At 42.4% G+C, this 17,822-nt stretch overlaps 1 protein-coding gene across 1 annotated transcript in view; it reads right to left on the bottom strand.

Annotated features, from left to right (window-relative positions):
- srrm3 (serine/arginine repetitive matrix 3) overlaps positions 1 to 17,822 on the bottom strand; it is a gene marked incomplete at both ends in the record, with an annotated part of 41,949 nt that continues 24,127 nt past the window's right edge. The window contains 8 exons of the mRNA XM_083760192.1: positions 1 to 244; positions 4,184 to 4,297; positions 5,689 to 5,955; positions 6,865 to 7,226; positions 12,792 to 12,966; positions 14,297 to 14,404; positions 15,670 to 15,720; positions 15,923 to 15,958. Of these exons, the coding sequence (XP_083616318.1) occupies positions 1 to 244; positions 4,184 to 4,297; positions 5,689 to 5,955; positions 6,865 to 7,226; positions 12,792 to 12,966; positions 14,297 to 14,404; positions 15,670 to 15,720; positions 15,923 to 15,958 (1,357 nt within the window). The remainder of the gene's footprint in view (positions 245 to 4,183; positions 4,298 to 5,688; positions 5,956 to 6,864; positions 7,227 to 12,791; positions 12,967 to 14,296; positions 14,405 to 15,669; positions 15,721 to 15,922; positions 15,959 to 17,822) is intronic.

Raw genomic sequence — 17,822 nt, 5'->3', positions numbered from 1 at the left:
TCAGAACCCAGGGCTGCCATAGCTGCTTCGGCTGTAGTAGCTGTGGGAGCGGCTCCTGCTGTGACTCCTGCTCCTGCTGTGACTGCGGCTGCGGCTGTGACTGCGGCTGTGACTGCGGCTGCGGCTGTAGCTGCTGTAGCTGTCGTAGCTCCTGCTGCGGCTGCGGCCAGAGTGCGGCGGGCTGCTGGCGGAGCTGGAGGACGACGGGCTGGGCCGGTAGTAGGGGATCGGCCGCTTCCGAGCGCTGGGGGGGGGAGAGAGATGGGAGGGAGTCGCAGGGTTAACGCGGTGCTAAAAGGGGAACCGCTTGACGCGTTAGTGTTAAGAGAAGCCTCGCTTTAGCGACGCGCCATCAAGCCATGTAATTTACCGTCATGTCGTTTTCAACACATCCATGCTTATGCTCATTCGCAATTATGTTAAGCTTTCAGCAGGTCTTACCTGCTGAAGATTGTACCATTACATTTTGTGTGTAACACATGCCAATGTTGTTAACAATTTTCACTCTGGCGTCCCTATTTTGGGGATGTCATTATAGGAGAAAATATTCCAAAATTGTAAAAACAAAATCCCAAATGTTTTAAAGATTTCAAAATGTTCTAGAATTTCTAAAATAGCTAGAGTTTTCACAACACGTTGCATCTTGACGCGTTTTGAGCTATTTTCACTATTCATTGTGCAACAAAGAATATAAGCATTTGTGCATGTGTTGAAAAGCCACAACATTTTTGTTACAGGTATGTATTTATGTATGTATGTATGCATGTATGAATGATGTAATGATGTTAATGTAGGACATACACTTGATCCTATTAGGGAATTAAACAAAGAAAGACTTGGTCAGTGGAGAGCACATTAGAGGGTAGGTCCATTAGAGGTGGTAGTGTTCTGATTGTAACAGTCAGTGGAGAGCAGGCTATTAAAAAGTCTGTAGAAAGGACTGCAAATGTCCAGGCATACACACACATGAACACACACCATGTGCACGCACCTACTGCACGATGTGCGCACACACTCACGCACACACACACGCACGTACACACGCACGCAAATACACACGGCAATGAAAACTGTTTAGTGTTAAGTCTGCTTTGTTAGTAGGTGAACCTTGAAGTGCTACCTGTAAGTTAAAAGCTGTTAGCCCTCATTAGAACCCGTGTTAGAGGCTGCCATCACCCAGAAAATCAGAGTCCAACAGTGCAGAGGAACATAGCAACGCTATCAAGGTATTGTACATACCGTAATTATCAATAGAAGTTCATTCAGCTTCACTGTAAGTGTCTATCATGTGAGTATGGTAGTAGTCCATGTTATCCATGGCCCAGGTTAATAACCACAACAAAACGGTATCATATTCACTCAGTAAAATAAACCTTGATAGCGCTTTAAATCAAAGTTCCCACTTTATAGCATTAGTACGCACTGCAGGGATTGTACCCGTAGAGTTGTGTGTGTTAATTCATGTCAATTTCATTAAGGGGAAGAAGATGAAAGAGAGAAGCGGCAGAGAGAGAGAGAGAGAGAGGGAGAGATGGGAGGAGGCCAGGTTTACTCAGGCAAGGTCTGTTGTTGGTTGGCTGCTTAGCCAAGCTTCAGGAGACGTGGACTAGAGAGAGTCCTGCTGCACGGCAACTGTTACCACGGAAACTAAAGCCTGCAGCTTCACTTCAGCAGAATTCCATTGTCTTGACTTCAGGGGAGGGGTCTTTTGCACTGGAGTGAGAGTGAGACACATGTGTGCATCTCAACACACTTGTCTGAGAAAATACAAACGTTATAATGATAAAAGTGACATTTTTACATTGCAAAATGGACAGGACAGCGATGACATGAAAGAAACATGCACAGGATGCTCTAATTCTGTTGACGCATTAACTGGTTGAGCCAACAGGATGCCCTTGGAAGAAATGTTATGACGTTATGAAATGGCTTTTTTGCTATCTGACCGGCTAAGTTGCAAAGTGAAAACAGAGGCGTGTTGTGTCTCAACCAATCACAGTAGCAACCAACGACCCTGTCCCCTCGGGCTACGGGAACCATGAGACACGCAGCTCAGCTCACCCAGCGCAGCTGTTTGTCTCTTGTCGGGAGAGACAGAGACAGTGCTAGCACGTTTATTGGCCGTTTTTCCACAAATGTTAATTTGTTCCCAAATGTTTTCAGATACTGTACATATTTGAGTGTGCGGTTTAAGGTTTAAACTAGTAGTGCACAGTCCGGCCACCATCTTAAATTTGATTTTCAGACTTGCATAACAAACAAGTGTCTCTTTCCTTGTTCCTGGTTACAAGAACAGTCAAACGATGACTCACATGTTGCTTGGTTTTGGCGCTCTGAGGATTGGAAGAAAAAGACAGAAAATCTTGTACTTAAAGTTAATGAGTCAAACACTATTTCTGAATGACCTTTGTAAAAACACCTGTGAAGGAAGTACAGTAGGGAAGCCATTTTGGAATTTCTTTCCAAAATGGCATGGCATTGGTACGACCTCCCGTTAGTTCGACCATTAGGCCTACTAACCTTACTAACCCTATCTCTAACCCTAACCTAAACATAACCGCAAGCACGGGAGCAGCGCATGTTCGCCAACCTTAATGCATGTTCGCCAACCTTAATGCATGTTCGCCAACCTTAATGCATGTTCGCCAACCTTAATGCATGTTCGCCAACCTGCAACCTGCGCCAAATGCATGGTCGAACTAACGGGAGGTCGGACCACAGGGAAGTCCCCTTGGGTAGAAGATAAGCTATGGCAGGCCCGCAGAAGGCCGCATCTCTCTTGCCAGGGCCTGGAGTGAGAGCTGTACCCAAGTGGATGAACACACACTTCTCCAAGGCAGAAAAAAGAAGTCTGGCCCGACAGCTATGGCGGTCACAATTCTATCTCTGTTTCTACGTGAATGCATGACTGTGATAGCACGTTCGTCATGCTCGTTACTAAAGTTATGCATGTATGTATTTATTTATTAGATCCTTAGTAGAACATTGTAATTACCATGGTAATTATCAATGCATTTCAGTACAGTGTGTGATGTGTTGAGCAGGGAGTAGACCAGGGTTCCCCAATAGGCGGCCCGCGGGTCATTTGCGGCCCACAGAGCGCCCCCTTGTGGCCCATGAAAGAATTTCCAAAAAAAAAGGGTCCCAGATATAAATGGCATTAAATGGGGGTCAGTAGCCTATGCATGTCAAACTGGGCACCCTTTTCAAATGGGGTCCTGCCCTGAAAATGAATTTTCAGGGCAAGACCTCGACCTCGCGCGTGCAGACTCGGCCCCCAGCCTGGTACGCTAGTCAAAATATGGCCCTTGAGGAAAATTATTTGGGGAACCCTGGAGTAGACTATAGTGGACTGGATACCCGTATATAACAGGAAGGTGTTTCATAGTTTTAGCTTTAAGTTGTTTTGTGATATGATGCACTGATTGGTTGGCACTTTTAATTTTGTTGTACATGTTACAAATACAATAAAGATCTATCTATCTACAGCAGAATAGATGTCCGGGTATTTCACACAGACAAAGATAAGCTGGTTTATTTAGCAGCCAACTAATAGAGCATTCAGTATTGACCATATCAAGCCAGGTCTCACGGCAGACAGTACTAATATAATCAACAAAAGTGAACAGAGCATACAGTCACACTGCACGCCAACACACATATAGTGGAAGTGAGTCAGATCTTGTACACACAGCAAAACAAAAACGAGCAGTGCACCACCCTGTGGCACCAACCGGCACTGCATACTGACTGTTACAAGTGACGTCAGACAAAGTCATCCTGTTACGTTACATCCTGTTGTGTTGTTCTGACTCAAGCTCTTGTGACCGAGGGGAACTTGAGGATTTGTGCTATTTCTGGACTAACATTAAGTGTACACTTACTTGCACTGGGAATAATTTTCATAACTATTATACAATGAATTTGATAAAGCGGAGACCATCTTTAATCTATCGATACTTAACACTATCAACAACAAGATTAACACTACCAATACTTAACACAATCAATACTACTTCTTTACACATGCATGAGGAAAAGGGCAGAGAGAATTCCAGAAATGGAGGCACAATTCCAATTGCTGCTTCTGTAGGCCTGGAAGTCTGCTGGAGGAAAGTCTTTATACTGCAGGCTACTCGTACAATGAACCTGTGTGCTAGAAAGGGGAGTCACGTGACGGTACCTGGTGATTCTGCGGGCCTCCATGAAGCTGGGCGAGTCTCGTCTCCTTTTACGGATGGGCGAGTAGCTCCGCGAGCGACGTCGAGTGTCAGAGTGGTTAGGACTGTCTCTCTCCCTATAGGCGGCACCGAAAGGAAAAAAATACATTAGAGCGACGACAGACAAGGATAATACAACAAAGCCGGGGCAACTGATCACGGTAATGAATGTTTTGACCAGTGGTGTCAAGTAACTAAGTAGATTTATTTTTAAGTACTGTACTGTACATGTTTTTTTTTTTTTTTTTTTTTTTTTATCCCACGATTTTGTAACCCATTTTTCACCCCTGTGTCAATCATCTAATGTGATCCTGGGCTCTACACACCCTCCGCCAACCTGGGGAGAGCAACGGACTTAACTCATGCTTCCATCATGCTTGAGTGTCCAAGTTGCTCCTTTACACCTGACAGGGGGGAGTTTCCCTGGTTGGACGTAGCGCATGGAAGGAACACGTTATTCCAACCAGTTCCTTTCCCCTCCATCAGGCGCCCCGGCTGGCCAGGGGGAGGCAGTTTAGAGACCAGGATTACTGCATGTTTTTGTGAGGGTACCTACCCTAGGGGACACGGGGAGAACATGCAAACTCCACACAGAAAGGCCCTTTCGCCATCCCCGCCTTCGGGTATGGGCACTGATGACGCGGAGGAGGAAACACGCCACCAGCACCCACAGCGCCCCGAGCGGGAATCGAACCCAGGACCTTCTAGCTGTGAGGCGACAGCACTACAAACTGTGCCACCGTGCCCCTCTGTACTGTACATAAAAAAAAAAAAAGAAAATACTGTACATGTTTTAAGTACTGTACATGTTACAGATTCGCCAGGCGAATCTGTAACATGAGTGGAGATGGGGCGGACTTTGTTTTTGTTCGAACTGAAATATTATCTAGACCGGGAGATCTGCGGAGGCCCAACAAGGCCTACTAGCGCTTCGATTACTGTTTTCATTAGCGGGAGGCTGGATTCATGATTTATTACGCCATTTCATCTCGTGTTTATGTGGCGCTAGTGGTGGTTAGCTAAAAAAAATTAATTAATCAAATCTCGTTCTCTCGGGCACGGCTACCCATCTTGTTCTCTCGTTCTCATGTTTCAAGGAGTACAATTTGTGGTATTTGGACTTTGAGTATTTCCCAATTTCCAATACTTTTCCCAATACTCCCAATACCCAATATACTTGAGTTACTAGTTACTTTGTAGATTTTCATTATTATTACAAAACATACATTATAACCACTTCAGCCCTATATACATTTCAGCTATTTGAAAATAGACGATCTACAAGCTCACAATGCGTCGCAAACGCAATTTCAATACCATTACTTTTGTAAGTTTTTACTTCAAGTAAAATTTTCACTTCCGGACTTTTACTTGTAACGGATAGTATTTCTGCATTGCAGTATTGATACTAAACATTTGAGTACTTTTCCCCCCATCATTGTGGTGTTGACAAGGGCTCAAGCTTCACCTGGAGTTGTTCTGTCCCTTGGCCTTGCTGCTGGGGCCCCCTCCCCCGTCTCTGGAAGGGGAGCGCGAGGATGAGCGACCGCCGCTGCTCCAGGAGCTGCTACGCTGTCGGAGGTTCTGCCCCGTCCGGGACTCTCCTTTCTTCCTGCCTGAAGTGTGCGAAGAGTGCCGTCCAGTAGGGGATGCTGATGGACTCCGGTGGTGCGCCGTCGGCTGTCCCCTTCCAGAGCGGTGGTGGTGTCGCTTGGACGAATGTCCGCTCTTTGTCCTGGGAGGACATCGGGGGACAAGAGCAAGGATACGAGATGAAAAACAAAACAAAAAATACTACATTGTATCATATCGTTTATGTCGTGAGGAAACCGTGTATGTCAAAACTAGGGGTCCAATGAAGTTATAATTTTGTCACAAGCTCTTGTCAATACTTTTCATTGGATACTTTTTTTAACTAACACACCCCTCCCTCAGCAAATCTACAAGTTCACGTGGTGTCGCATCGTGACGTGTTGTGAGCTTGTAGATCAGCTATTTGCTGAGTAGAGCAGTGGTATTCAACTGGCGGGTGGGCCAGAAGAATTTATTCTGGGAATGATAAGAGGGCTGTAAGATTACCATAATGACACAATCATATTCAAGGGCTTTTGGAGAGAAATGAGACAGACTTCAGTCACTTTAGACTAGAGCACTGCAGAGGGTGTGTGTGTGTGTGAGTGTGAGAGTGTGTGTGTGTGTGTGTGTGTGTGTGTGTGTGTGTGTGTGTGTGTGTGTGTGTGTGTGTGTGTGTGTGTGTGTGTGTGTGTGTGTGTGTGTGTGTCCGTCCAGCTGGTACTTGTTGACGGTCGTTAATGTCAAGGCAATTATGTTTATGCACTGTCAAATAGGTCTACACTACATCTATTCTAAGGTAGTATATACCTGTATCCATATTATCCTGCTCATTACTGTGCAGAAATATACATAAATCTTTATAGTTATTAGTTAGTATATCTCAATAGTTTGAGCAGAAAATCACAATCATTCTACAGTTGTGGCCCACGGCCTGATCTAGTTGAATACTCCTGGAATAGAGCATTAAATCACGGAAAGAAAAAAATAACAATTTATAAAGTTGAAATATTGAGATACTAGGTTCTGCCCAACAGCAACAATATCCAACATGGTGGTCCTGCATGCATACTTCTTCTGGTGATGGGACGTCCTCCCCCTGTGAGTGTGGTTGCGTTGGGAGTGGGCCGAGTCGCTGCTGTGAGCAGGGGAGCTCTTAGCCTGGCCTCTCTGGTTCCCTCTCCTCCCTGAAGACTGGGACATGGAGCTCCCCCCCACGCCTGAGTGTCTGCCCTCTGCACCCCCTGCCTCGTCTGCTGCTGCCGGCCCCAACTGTCCCGCTTGGCTCCGGTGGGGGGGGCCGTGGGCTTTGTTGTGCTCTCTCACAAGAGTGGACTGGACGGTTGCGGTCAGCGAGCGAAGCTTCTGTGGAGAAACCATAATCGACAAACCAAACAAAAAGAAGAAAAGAAAAAGAAAAAAAAAGGAGAAATAAGAGCATTAGAGTGTTTTCACATCGGTGGTTTTAGTGCTACGGTGTACTTGCCAAAAGAAGGTAAACATCTAAAAGAAAAGAAGATATAGGTTTTCTCCATATGGCTTATAGATAGACCTCTATGGTGCAGCACATGCAATACTTGGCATGCAAAACCATAATGAGTTGAAGAAATTATATTCCCAAAAAACAAACAAAACAAATATAAAAGGAAAAAAATAAAGAAAATAGGAAGAAGAGGGAGAATATAAAATTGTGAACCAAATGAAGTATCAGAGCGGAGGCAGAAAGTAGAGAGCTACAGATTTGATAGAGAAGAAAAAGAGGACTTCTTCAGGGTTTTTTTAAGTAATGGTTCAAAAACAGATATGAAACAAAACAAAAAGAGTAGACAACTTGACGGAACATCACAGAAATGGAAGGAACAAAATAAAGATTCACAATTATCGAATCAATCGAATCAGAAAACAAATCGTCTGCTACTCAATTGTCTGTTTGTCGATTTTTTTCCCTGTAGACAAAATTGCTGAGACGTGAACAGTGACCCATTTTCTTTTCATTTTTTGTTATGGTTACTCTTGTTTAACTCCCTTCTGGTTAACATCCACTTACCAATAAAGTGGTATTCCCTCCTTTAGTAGGTAAGGTATGAAGAAAGGGGAAAAGTGGGGCAACATAAGTGCATCATTAGATTCACAAAATGCAAGAGAAAAAGACACAAAACCCTTCCCTGCCAGTGACTCACAATGCATGGAAATCAATGGTAAAATAACTAAAACGTAAAGAGGAGAACCACAGTGTGCAGGGTATCCCTCCCATGTCCAGGACATACTCTGGTCCAGTTGCAAGCTCCTTGTTTGCTAGGCTTTGGAGGGCAATCAGCCAGGTGAAGTGATCAGCGCCTTCAAGTTTGCAGAGTCATTCTCCCCTCAGTGTGGTATTGTGAGTTTTCATTTGGGACTTTGAACCATAGCTCTGTCTTAAGTGTAAATGTGCTTTGTCGCATTTTTCTTGAGCGAAGGGGTCATGCAACAAAGTATAAATGATCCTTCACTATTATTATCTCTCCCTGGTAACTTCAAATATTCTAGCTTCTATGGGAAAAATATATTCTACATTAATTTGCTATACCAAACTACTGTTATGGAGATACCAGGGAATTGCATAATATCAGTTAATGCTATAAACCATATGTCTAAGTATTATTTTTCTTTCTCCATTTGCATTTTGTGACAGGTAACAACAGAACAAACAGTTTTATACTATTTCAGAGAGAGGCCTTTTGCAAGTTCAGTGCTTTGAGTTGTCAGACTAGCTTCATACAAACCATCCAAGAACATATCGTTTGTGTAAGATCAGAAGTCCTGAATATCCTTTTCAAAAGAGGGTTAATAAATCTCAAAATTGTCACATTTTAAACTGTGTATATAGGTTTAAATCAAATTCCAAATAGCCCTGTTAAACAATAAGAGAAAACGACACAAAACAATTTACCCACATTTAAATTACAGGGCAAGGGATTAATGAGAAACTTTGAACGTGAAATGTACTTTATGTATGTGATCTGTGATGTACGATTATACATAGACCATAATTGGCAGGTCACAACTAATGGTTAGATCTCCTGGGCAGGTATTGTTCATATAGAAACTTATTTTTTGCATGCACCAACATTTTCCTGTCAGTACTGCCTGGTAAACTAATGCCTGAGTTTGCGTGCTGGGGTTGCGCACCGAAAATAGCCCACCTACAAGCTCACAGTGGATTGCGCTGCTGTGGCAATTCACAACACATATCGTGCTGCAATGCATTATTATCTTTTAGATTTGCTATTTTCGGTGTACGACACCGGTGCGCTACTTATTTAATTTCATTTACAGCAAAAGCATGAACCTTGCTCCTTGCAAAAGAACAGAAAGGAGAGCCTTTCTCCACTATAAAAGGAAAAATAACTAAGCAATATAATAAAGAAACACACGACCACTGGTGCTAATGACAGTTGTTGGAAAGAGTTGAGGAAATCAATATGACATAACTGATAAGACGGATGTACTAATCCACCAACAAACAGAGAAATGCTGAACAAACTGAACGAACAGGAATGCATTCTATGAAAACGGAAATAAGAAATAAAAATGGACCTGGAAGATAGAGCGGGCTATTGGACTTCAGGATGAAGTTTAGGAGTAAAGAGGAAGGAGCAAAAATAAATTTAAAAATTAAATAAAAGACCTCTACGTAATCCAATCTTAAAGAACCAAATCATAATTGATGAAGTAAATTAATTTGGCTGAAGACTGTTGGCAAATAACAGAAAAGAGAGAGAAAGAGAAAGAGAAACATTGATGTCACTCAGGCTAGGGTGCTTTCTCACATTCTCATCTGCATAAAAAAATCACGTGCGTAGGCAGAGCGTTACCTACCTTCCATTTCAATCAGTGACACGTATGCAATATCAACAAAAACAGAGAAAGAAAGGAAAGGAATAAAAAAGGAAAAACAGGGGAGAAAGGAATGTTCTCCGCAGCGAAATGGGAAAAAGACAATGACCTCTTTTAGTATCAAAGCTAGATAATCGTCCAGAGACTAAAGGAGAAAATATATATATACTAAGAAAAAATAAATGGAAGAAAATGAAGGAGTGGGGGGGGGGGGGGGGGGGGGGAGGAGAATGAGGGTTTCAGGAGAATTTCAAATCAAACAAAAAGAAGAAGAAAACGTAAAGAAAAGAATGAACCTACATAGACTACATGATTTGCTGTCTTTTTCGCTTGTACAAATGCAGCCATATTTGTATCAAAAGGGGAGAGGATAAAGGAAAGTGGACAGAGTTAATTGTTAAATGTAAGGAAGGATATCGAGAGAGAATGAATGGAGAGAGAGGTGAGAGGGATGGAGTGAGGGAGGGAGGGAAGGAAGGAAAGAGGAGGGCATGCAGAGCTGGCAGATGACAAAGATAAATGGTTGAAGAGCAGGTTGGGGGAGGAGGGGATTGATACTTGAGTCACACAAGGCACAGATGAACAAATAAAGTAGGGGGCAGTGTGTCAGAGGGGGGTAGTAGTCACTGCTGGAATGGACAACTGGACAGTCAACCAGTACATTTAGAAAGGGACCCCCATTCACACGATAGCCAAGTTATTGTTCAGCACAGCGCAATATTACTTCTCAAGTGTTCCTCTTGGTCATAATTGGGCCATGTTCCTTCAATGCAATTCTTTTTTAATGAACACACCTAGAGAGGGGGGGGGGGGGGGGGGTTGGAAGTTTGGTCAATTTGTCATACTATTGTTCCATTAATATCAAGTTGAAGCTCTCATTAAAACTGCTTTGGGTCCCTTTAAAATACCAGTGTTAATTAATGAGTTGTCCTGGTTAGTTTGAGGATGGCACTGAATCCATGTACTTGTATCTGAAGTGTCTGAACTCTGAAAGCAATCATTCATCATCAAAAGGACTGCTACTGGAGGACAAATTGAGATATATATATATACTGTATATGTATAAAACCAGAGCTGCTGTATACGTGCTGCAGTACTAAACCATACAAAACAGTACTAAACAGAGATGCTACAGCATAGACCAAGTCACTGTTGGATACAGTAGGATCTGTCAAAGGTCTGTGGCCTCATAACCGTATTCCCTTCAAAACAGGGAGAGTGAGACATCTAAATGGAGGTGGGGGTGGGGGGATATTCCAGTTTTTGGTGGAGATTAACAAGAGTGGTAATATTACCTTGCAAGAGAAAAGATGCTGATGGTAATTTGACTGTTTAGAGACAATCAATTGTACCTCGATACCAGTAACACGACTGGCTTGTATCACATTGTTCAGAGACCTCCCTTGCCATTCTCCACTGGCTTGAACAGAAAAGAGAGTCGAAGAATGTACTGTCTCAAAGGACAAAGGGTGATACTGCCACCCAGAGGCAACATGCAGATCAACATGGTAAAACAAAAGTCAGCTTGTTTTAACGCCTGCCGGTTCGGCAGGAGTAGTTCAACGTCTGGAGAAGGGTGTGTACATCACTGAGCAGAACAATGTGCTTGAAAGAAATACAACTGCATTGAATAGAATAAACTATTACACATACCAGTTAACCTACTTGGTCCAGTTCCAAAGCATATGACTGCTTTTTACATAAACAAGACAGAAAAGTTTGCGAATTTATTAATGGGTAAATGCCACTCAAATCCTTAAGAAAAGCGGACAAGAAACAGTAATGAATGACACAAGCACTGAGAGAGAGAGAGAGAGAGAGAGAGAGAGAGAGAGAGAGGTGAGACCTTCTCATAGACACATGAAAGCTGAAATTGGAAATAGGAGACAGCAAATCTAAATAATTCTTCTGGAGAGAACATTGCAGTCCATTTAGTTGCTTATTCAGCAGTGAAAAACTATTATACTAGCTCGCCCTTTGGTTTAACGCAATGTCTTTTGTTTCAATAGCAGTGTTGTCAGTTTCATTCCAACACAATAACTGTTAGCTCAGCACTAATGACCCATTTAAAGTATGGAAGAGCAGTGTCATATTGCCTGATAGCAATTTAATACACCATACATCCGTGGTTAACGTTTCAAAGGGAGCCATAATGTGAAAGCACATGTAATACAAATTACAAATATATCACATCATAGCAATATTGGAGCAGTATTTTCGACATTGAAGCTTTATTGTAAAGTGGGCACTGCTGGGGCATATGGCATGTAGTCAGCCATTGTACGGCACTGTCCTAAAGCCAAATAAGAAAGGGTTACATCAGCAGAACCAGCTGACATCTGTGTTGCTACACTGAATCAGAAGCGTTGCTGTTGCTTCAAATACATACTACTGTAATTTGTTATTAGGGGTCAGACATCTACAGATGCCGTGATCGAGACTGAAACCTGACTGATTAATCTGTTCAAAGACGTAATGCATCATAGACATTTTAACACAACATCCACACTATGATCCTGACACAGGCAGCAATTCCTAATTCTGATTTATCTGCAGTATATATTTAATAACTACTCTGTCATTCCTAACCCAAGAATAAGGGATTTTGACTCTACCAATCTGTCCCTGGCTCAAATATTAGCACATCTCAGTGTTTGGAGCTAACCATTATTAGTGCTGGTTATATTTCTATTACACGTCGGATACTATAATGCTTCGCTTCAGCAACTCAGACGATTTGCATGTCCTCAACAGATCTACAAGAATGCCTGCCCCCCCCCCCCCCCCCCCCTCCCGCTTGCTACCAGAATCAAACACAAAATATAACGCAAGATGGCAGAGAGGTCCACAAAGAAAGTAGCAACAGCAGCACATTTTGGACAGGAGTGTGATCTACACACTTCAGTTCTTCACAATATATACAAATAAAATGCAACGCTTTGGACGAGGCATAACCCCCCCCCCCCCCTTCCTCCCCAAAATAACAATGTATCTACGGAACACCAAATCAAAGAACAGAATATTTCCAAAGACAAAGGTATCTCAAAGTTCATTTGAGGAGACAAGTGTGGTACAGACAGGGAGGGGAAGGACTGGGTTGGCGAAACAGAGGAGACTACATACATCGTGGCCTTTCTCGCCCTCGGCACCATGGGCGAGTCTGCTGGCTTTGCCGTTGCGGCTGCGCTGGGAGGAGTGGTGCCCGTTGTGCCACGTCGTCGGACTGTTGGGGCCGGCGGGGGACAGCGAGGTGCTGGACGCCTTGTTGTGTCCGTCCGTCTTGTGCTTGGACGTCAGTCTGCAGAGGAACGGGCAAGCAGAAAGAGACACTAGAGTAGGCCTAAGCCACAAGAGACATAAGTATCCAAAAATACAAATACCCAAGTAAAGTACAGATACTTAAAGGACAAATTTTATTTTTTTCAACCAAGGCTCATGTTTTAGGTTGTTATTAGAGAAAGTAAAAGGTGAGTGTAATTTTTTTTTCATTTGCCGCTTTCTTTCGTTTTAGGGATTTTAGCTGTTTTTGACAGGGGGGCGGGGGCATTCGAGCATGGGGCTAAATATGTATTTCTTTACAAAGTGTTATAGCGATTAATTTTTTTATTATTTACTATAGTCCTAGTCCTACTAGACCCCAAGAAATTACATTTGGCCACAAAATATCACGGGATCTACTGAATGTGTCAAACTGACATATTGAGTCAATGCCACACAGTGTGGCTTCCCCCCAGTAGGCTACCTTCACATTCAGTAGATCCTGTGATCTTCTGTGGCCAGATGTAATTTCTTGGAGTCTAGTAGGACTATAGTAAATAATAAAATAATAAATCGCTATAAAAGTTTGTAAAGAAATACATATTTAGCCCCATGCTCGAATGCCCCCGCCCCCCTGTCAAAAACAGCTAAAATCCCTAAAACGAAAGAAAGCAGCAAATGAAAAGAAATTAACACTCATCTTTTACTTTGTCTAATAACAACAAAAAACTAAAGTTGTCCTTTTTCACCCTTGGAAAAAGTATGTAATGTCCTAGCCCTTTCTTTTTCATGTATTTAGTTGACTATAATAACCCTGCCCCCCTCCTCTGCCTAATCCCAGCCAGCCTGCTCCCTTGAGGAAAGTCTGAAACAGTTCATGGAGAAAGAATTGTGAACATCTAATGGAGGGTAATCAATTTGTATTGTAATCTGTCCCCCGAGGATTGAGTATAAATGATTGCAGCGAGGAGTCTGACAGGTCTCTACAATTTTAACAGTCTGACTGGAGTAGTTTGCTGTATCATGGTGGAAATACCAGCATAGGCCCACGACATGCAAAGACATTCCAGCATGCAGCATCCAGTAAGTGATCGTACAGTAGTACACACTTGATTATTTTATTTTATTTAAATATTTATTTAATTTATTTTTGAGGGGCACTAGCCCCGACTATGCCCAGCTTTCTGTGTTTGTGTGTACCCCATAACGATGATTTGATTGGCTGAGCAATGTGCGTGCCCCATAGCGATGATTTGATTGGCTGAGCACGGAATGTGACGCATGATGATGTTTGATGATGCATGATGATAAGAGCGCCCCTCACTTCACACGAGTGTGATGTTTAACTGCTCGAACAGGTTTTAAAATACCTGGCAGGAGACTTGGAGGGGCTGCCGGTGGAGGAGACCGAGGCACTGCGGGAGCTGCAGCAACTGCCTCTGCGCTGAGACCTCCTGCTGGGGGAGTCACCGGGGGACCTGTTGGACGACAAACGCAACATGAACCCACCCACGCATTCAGCATACGTTAGCCACGTCGGCGATGGAGCTCATAGTAGTATCACAAACTCACATAATAATACATACAATTCTCAGTGTTCATTTAATGAGTGTAAAAATGGTGATATGTAGAATTGTCATCATGAGTGCTTTGCTTTATACTGTATGTGTTTTGTATTATATATCTTTGGAAAGTGTTTAATCTGTGAGTAAACCTCTTGAATTGAACTGCCTATATGGATGCTAAATGAATTTCAGTGTAAACTGAATTTGTATGATAAATGTGCCCAAATACTAACTGGTGATTTTAATGTGTAGTTTCAATATACTGAACAGTAGTATACACACATTAAAGCACTGTATGGCAAGATGTACTTCTTCAACATTCCTTGCGAGTCTGAGCTGGAGATGGGCCCTATTTTCGCCAGTGCTTTGCTTTTTTTCCTGCTTTTTGTTTTACCATTTTCAAAAACATATTTGAATAGTTCAAATTATCAATCTATCAATCACATTCTACAAGCTCACAACGTGTCAATGCAGATCGGCTAGTTGAGCAATTTTAAAATGTTTTCATAATAGTGAATAAAAAGGCAAAGAAGTTTAGCGATATAATATAAGGGGTATAGCATGGCGATTGCATTGCACAATGCAAAGTACGGTGCCAATCCAACTAAGACAGCCTAAACATCGTTCCTGTTTGCTCAGCTGAACCATGTTCATTGTTCGCTTCCCTCTCTGAAGAACACAAAGCTCCACTAAACTCACATCCTCATGCCACACACGCTCTGTACGTCAAACATTATTCGGAACGCATGTGGAAATAGGCCACGTTGTCTCAACAAGGGGCCAAATATAATCTCTCTCAGACGCAGTGTTGACATAATACGAGGCATCATCAATTGGGTACAGTCCTACTTGGCAGAAAAGGGGGGCATGCTTTACATAATGTCTCGTGGAAAACAACTTTAACTATCATGGATCCAATGTAGTCTTTTTGTTAATGATTTCCATTGTTTAAATATGTATAAAACCCGACAGAGAGACTTAATCGCTTTCAACATAGCACTTCCTATTTTGGGCATATCATTATAGCCAAACATTTTGGCTATACATTTTGTTTTTTCCACAATAAAACAAATATCAAATATTGCGATAACAGCAGATCTAACAGCATGCGATGATGCCTTGTGAGTGAGTGCAGAAAATAATAATAAAATAATAATAATAATAATCTTCTCTCTTACCTTTTCCTTTGCTTGTTCTTATCCTTGTGTTTGTTCTTTGGGCTGCCCGATCTGGAAGACATGTCACAAGTGATGTTCAACAATAGCATATATACCGGTACTGTACATTCCCCTCCTTACATGTAGTTCAAGGAAGGAACAGATCATGGTAGTGAAGTATTCCACCAAAGTCAGTTCTGCAGGAGCAGTGCAGTTCTGCTGTCTGCTGAGCAAAGCTCGAGCTGAACTGATATAGCCCATTTTCCTCACATACCTGTGTCTCCTCTTTCTCCTGGAACCAGATGAAGATCTAAAAGATGAAAAAAGAAAAAAAAAAAAAACTATGAATATCATATTAGCATGACTGCTACAGCATATGATCAGAAGTCATGTGTGATGCACAATGCCCCGGCCTGAACTAGCGAAACAGAAGTTCAGAACACTGTTAGGTACCCTCACAAAAAACATGCAGTAATCCTGGTCTCTAAACTGCCTCCCCCTGGCCAGCCGGGGTGCCTGATGGAGGGGAAAGGAACTGGTTGGAATAACGTGTTGTCTGTCCAACCTTCCACAAGCTACGTCCAACCAGGGAAACTCCCCCCTGTCAGGTGTAAAGGAGTGACTTGGACACTCATGCATGAAGGAAGCATGAGTTCAAGTCCGTTGCTCTCCCCAGGTTGGCGGAGGGTGTGTAGAGCCCAGGATCACATTAGATAATTGACACAGGGGTGAAAAATGGGTTACAAAATTGTGGGCTAAAAATGTAATAAAAAATAAAATAAAAAAGAACACTGAACACACGCTGTAAATTGTGTAAAAGCTTCAATGTTGCCGTGAGAGTTCTGATATGCACAGAATATTCTGAATAACAACCGCCCATGTTCTGGTTATGGTCATATATTCAGGATGAGCTCAAAACAAACACAGTACCACCACCAGTAACACAGAGCCGTATTTACAGACAATACTCTGTATTGTGGGTAATATTATATATTTATGCAAAACTCAAATGTAATATCTGGGGTGTGATGCCCAGATATTACATTTGAGTTTCGCATAAATGGTTAGATTATTGAATATGGCATCCAGATGTGTCATGTTTTAAACATAACTGAGTACGGTAAATAGTGCGACACACAGAAGACACAGGAGACACCGAGGAGACAGCTGTCTCTTATACTGTATGTGCCTTAATGTACGGCGCTCTCCATGGTTTTGATCAGAACACTGATGTTCTGTCATAATTTGTGACTTAACCAAGCATCTCGTTTGGAATATTAACGCTTCTAAAGAGAGATCAGACTTGACAGCGCGAGGTAATAATGGAACATTATACCTCCCGGTTTTGGTGAGGAAATGGAAGGTGGGGCTTTTCTGAGTAAAATCTGCCCATCTGCTTGGCACTCTTAGCCTACTTTTTAGAGTACCTTTTCCACCACTTAAATACTACTACTACTATTTTTACTATGATCTTCTCGGATGCGTTTTCAACAAGACCACCAACATCTTCCTTCTGGTTCTAGATTTGGAGAGTCTGTTGTCCCCTGACACAAACAGTATCAGTCTTAGCAGTGTTAGTCTGTTGTTAATGGTTTTCCATTGTTTAAATATTTATTAAAACCCGCAGAGAGACTTTCAACCTGGCACACTTCCTATTTGGGGCATGATTTACCCCATGACACAAACAGTGTCTGGGGTGTGATGTTCACCAGCTGCCCGTTGAATCATGTCAGCAGGCCATTCGTAGGCCTTCCTGTGTAGGACGGGAACCTCTATTGCTGTTTTTTCACCCTTGGAAACCCCTTTGGGTGTTTTTACCCTTCAAGGCAGCTACGGTTCTTGTTGCTATGTACAGTATATATCAGCATAACATTTTTGTAATGATATCCAGTATATATTGTACATTGTGGATTTTCTCTGTGCACAATTTTGCACCCTGTTACTTAAAGTGTATCACTTTGTATTATATTTCATAGGTAAGTGTACTTTTATTTCTGCCTCTTGGCCAGATCCCACAAGATTTTAGGTCTGAAAACGTAGGTCAGGATTTAGAAGGTTAAAATCACATCACCTCTGCATCACTCTCTCAGTTTGCATCAATCCAGTTTCCATGGTGATGACCTGTTTAGATTTCTCTCTGGGAAGTGAGATTTTATTTTCTTCTTTCTTTCTGT

This window comes from Protomyctophum parallelum (assembly GCF_964188405.1).
Source record: "Protomyctophum parallelum genome assembly, chromosome: 1".
Lineage (NCBI taxonomy): Eukaryota > Metazoa > Chordata > Actinopteri > Myctophiformes > Myctophidae > Protomyctophum > Protomyctophum parallelum.
The sequence above is the reverse complement of the archived record's forward strand: the minus strand, read 5'-3'. Positions and strand labels throughout refer to the sequence as shown.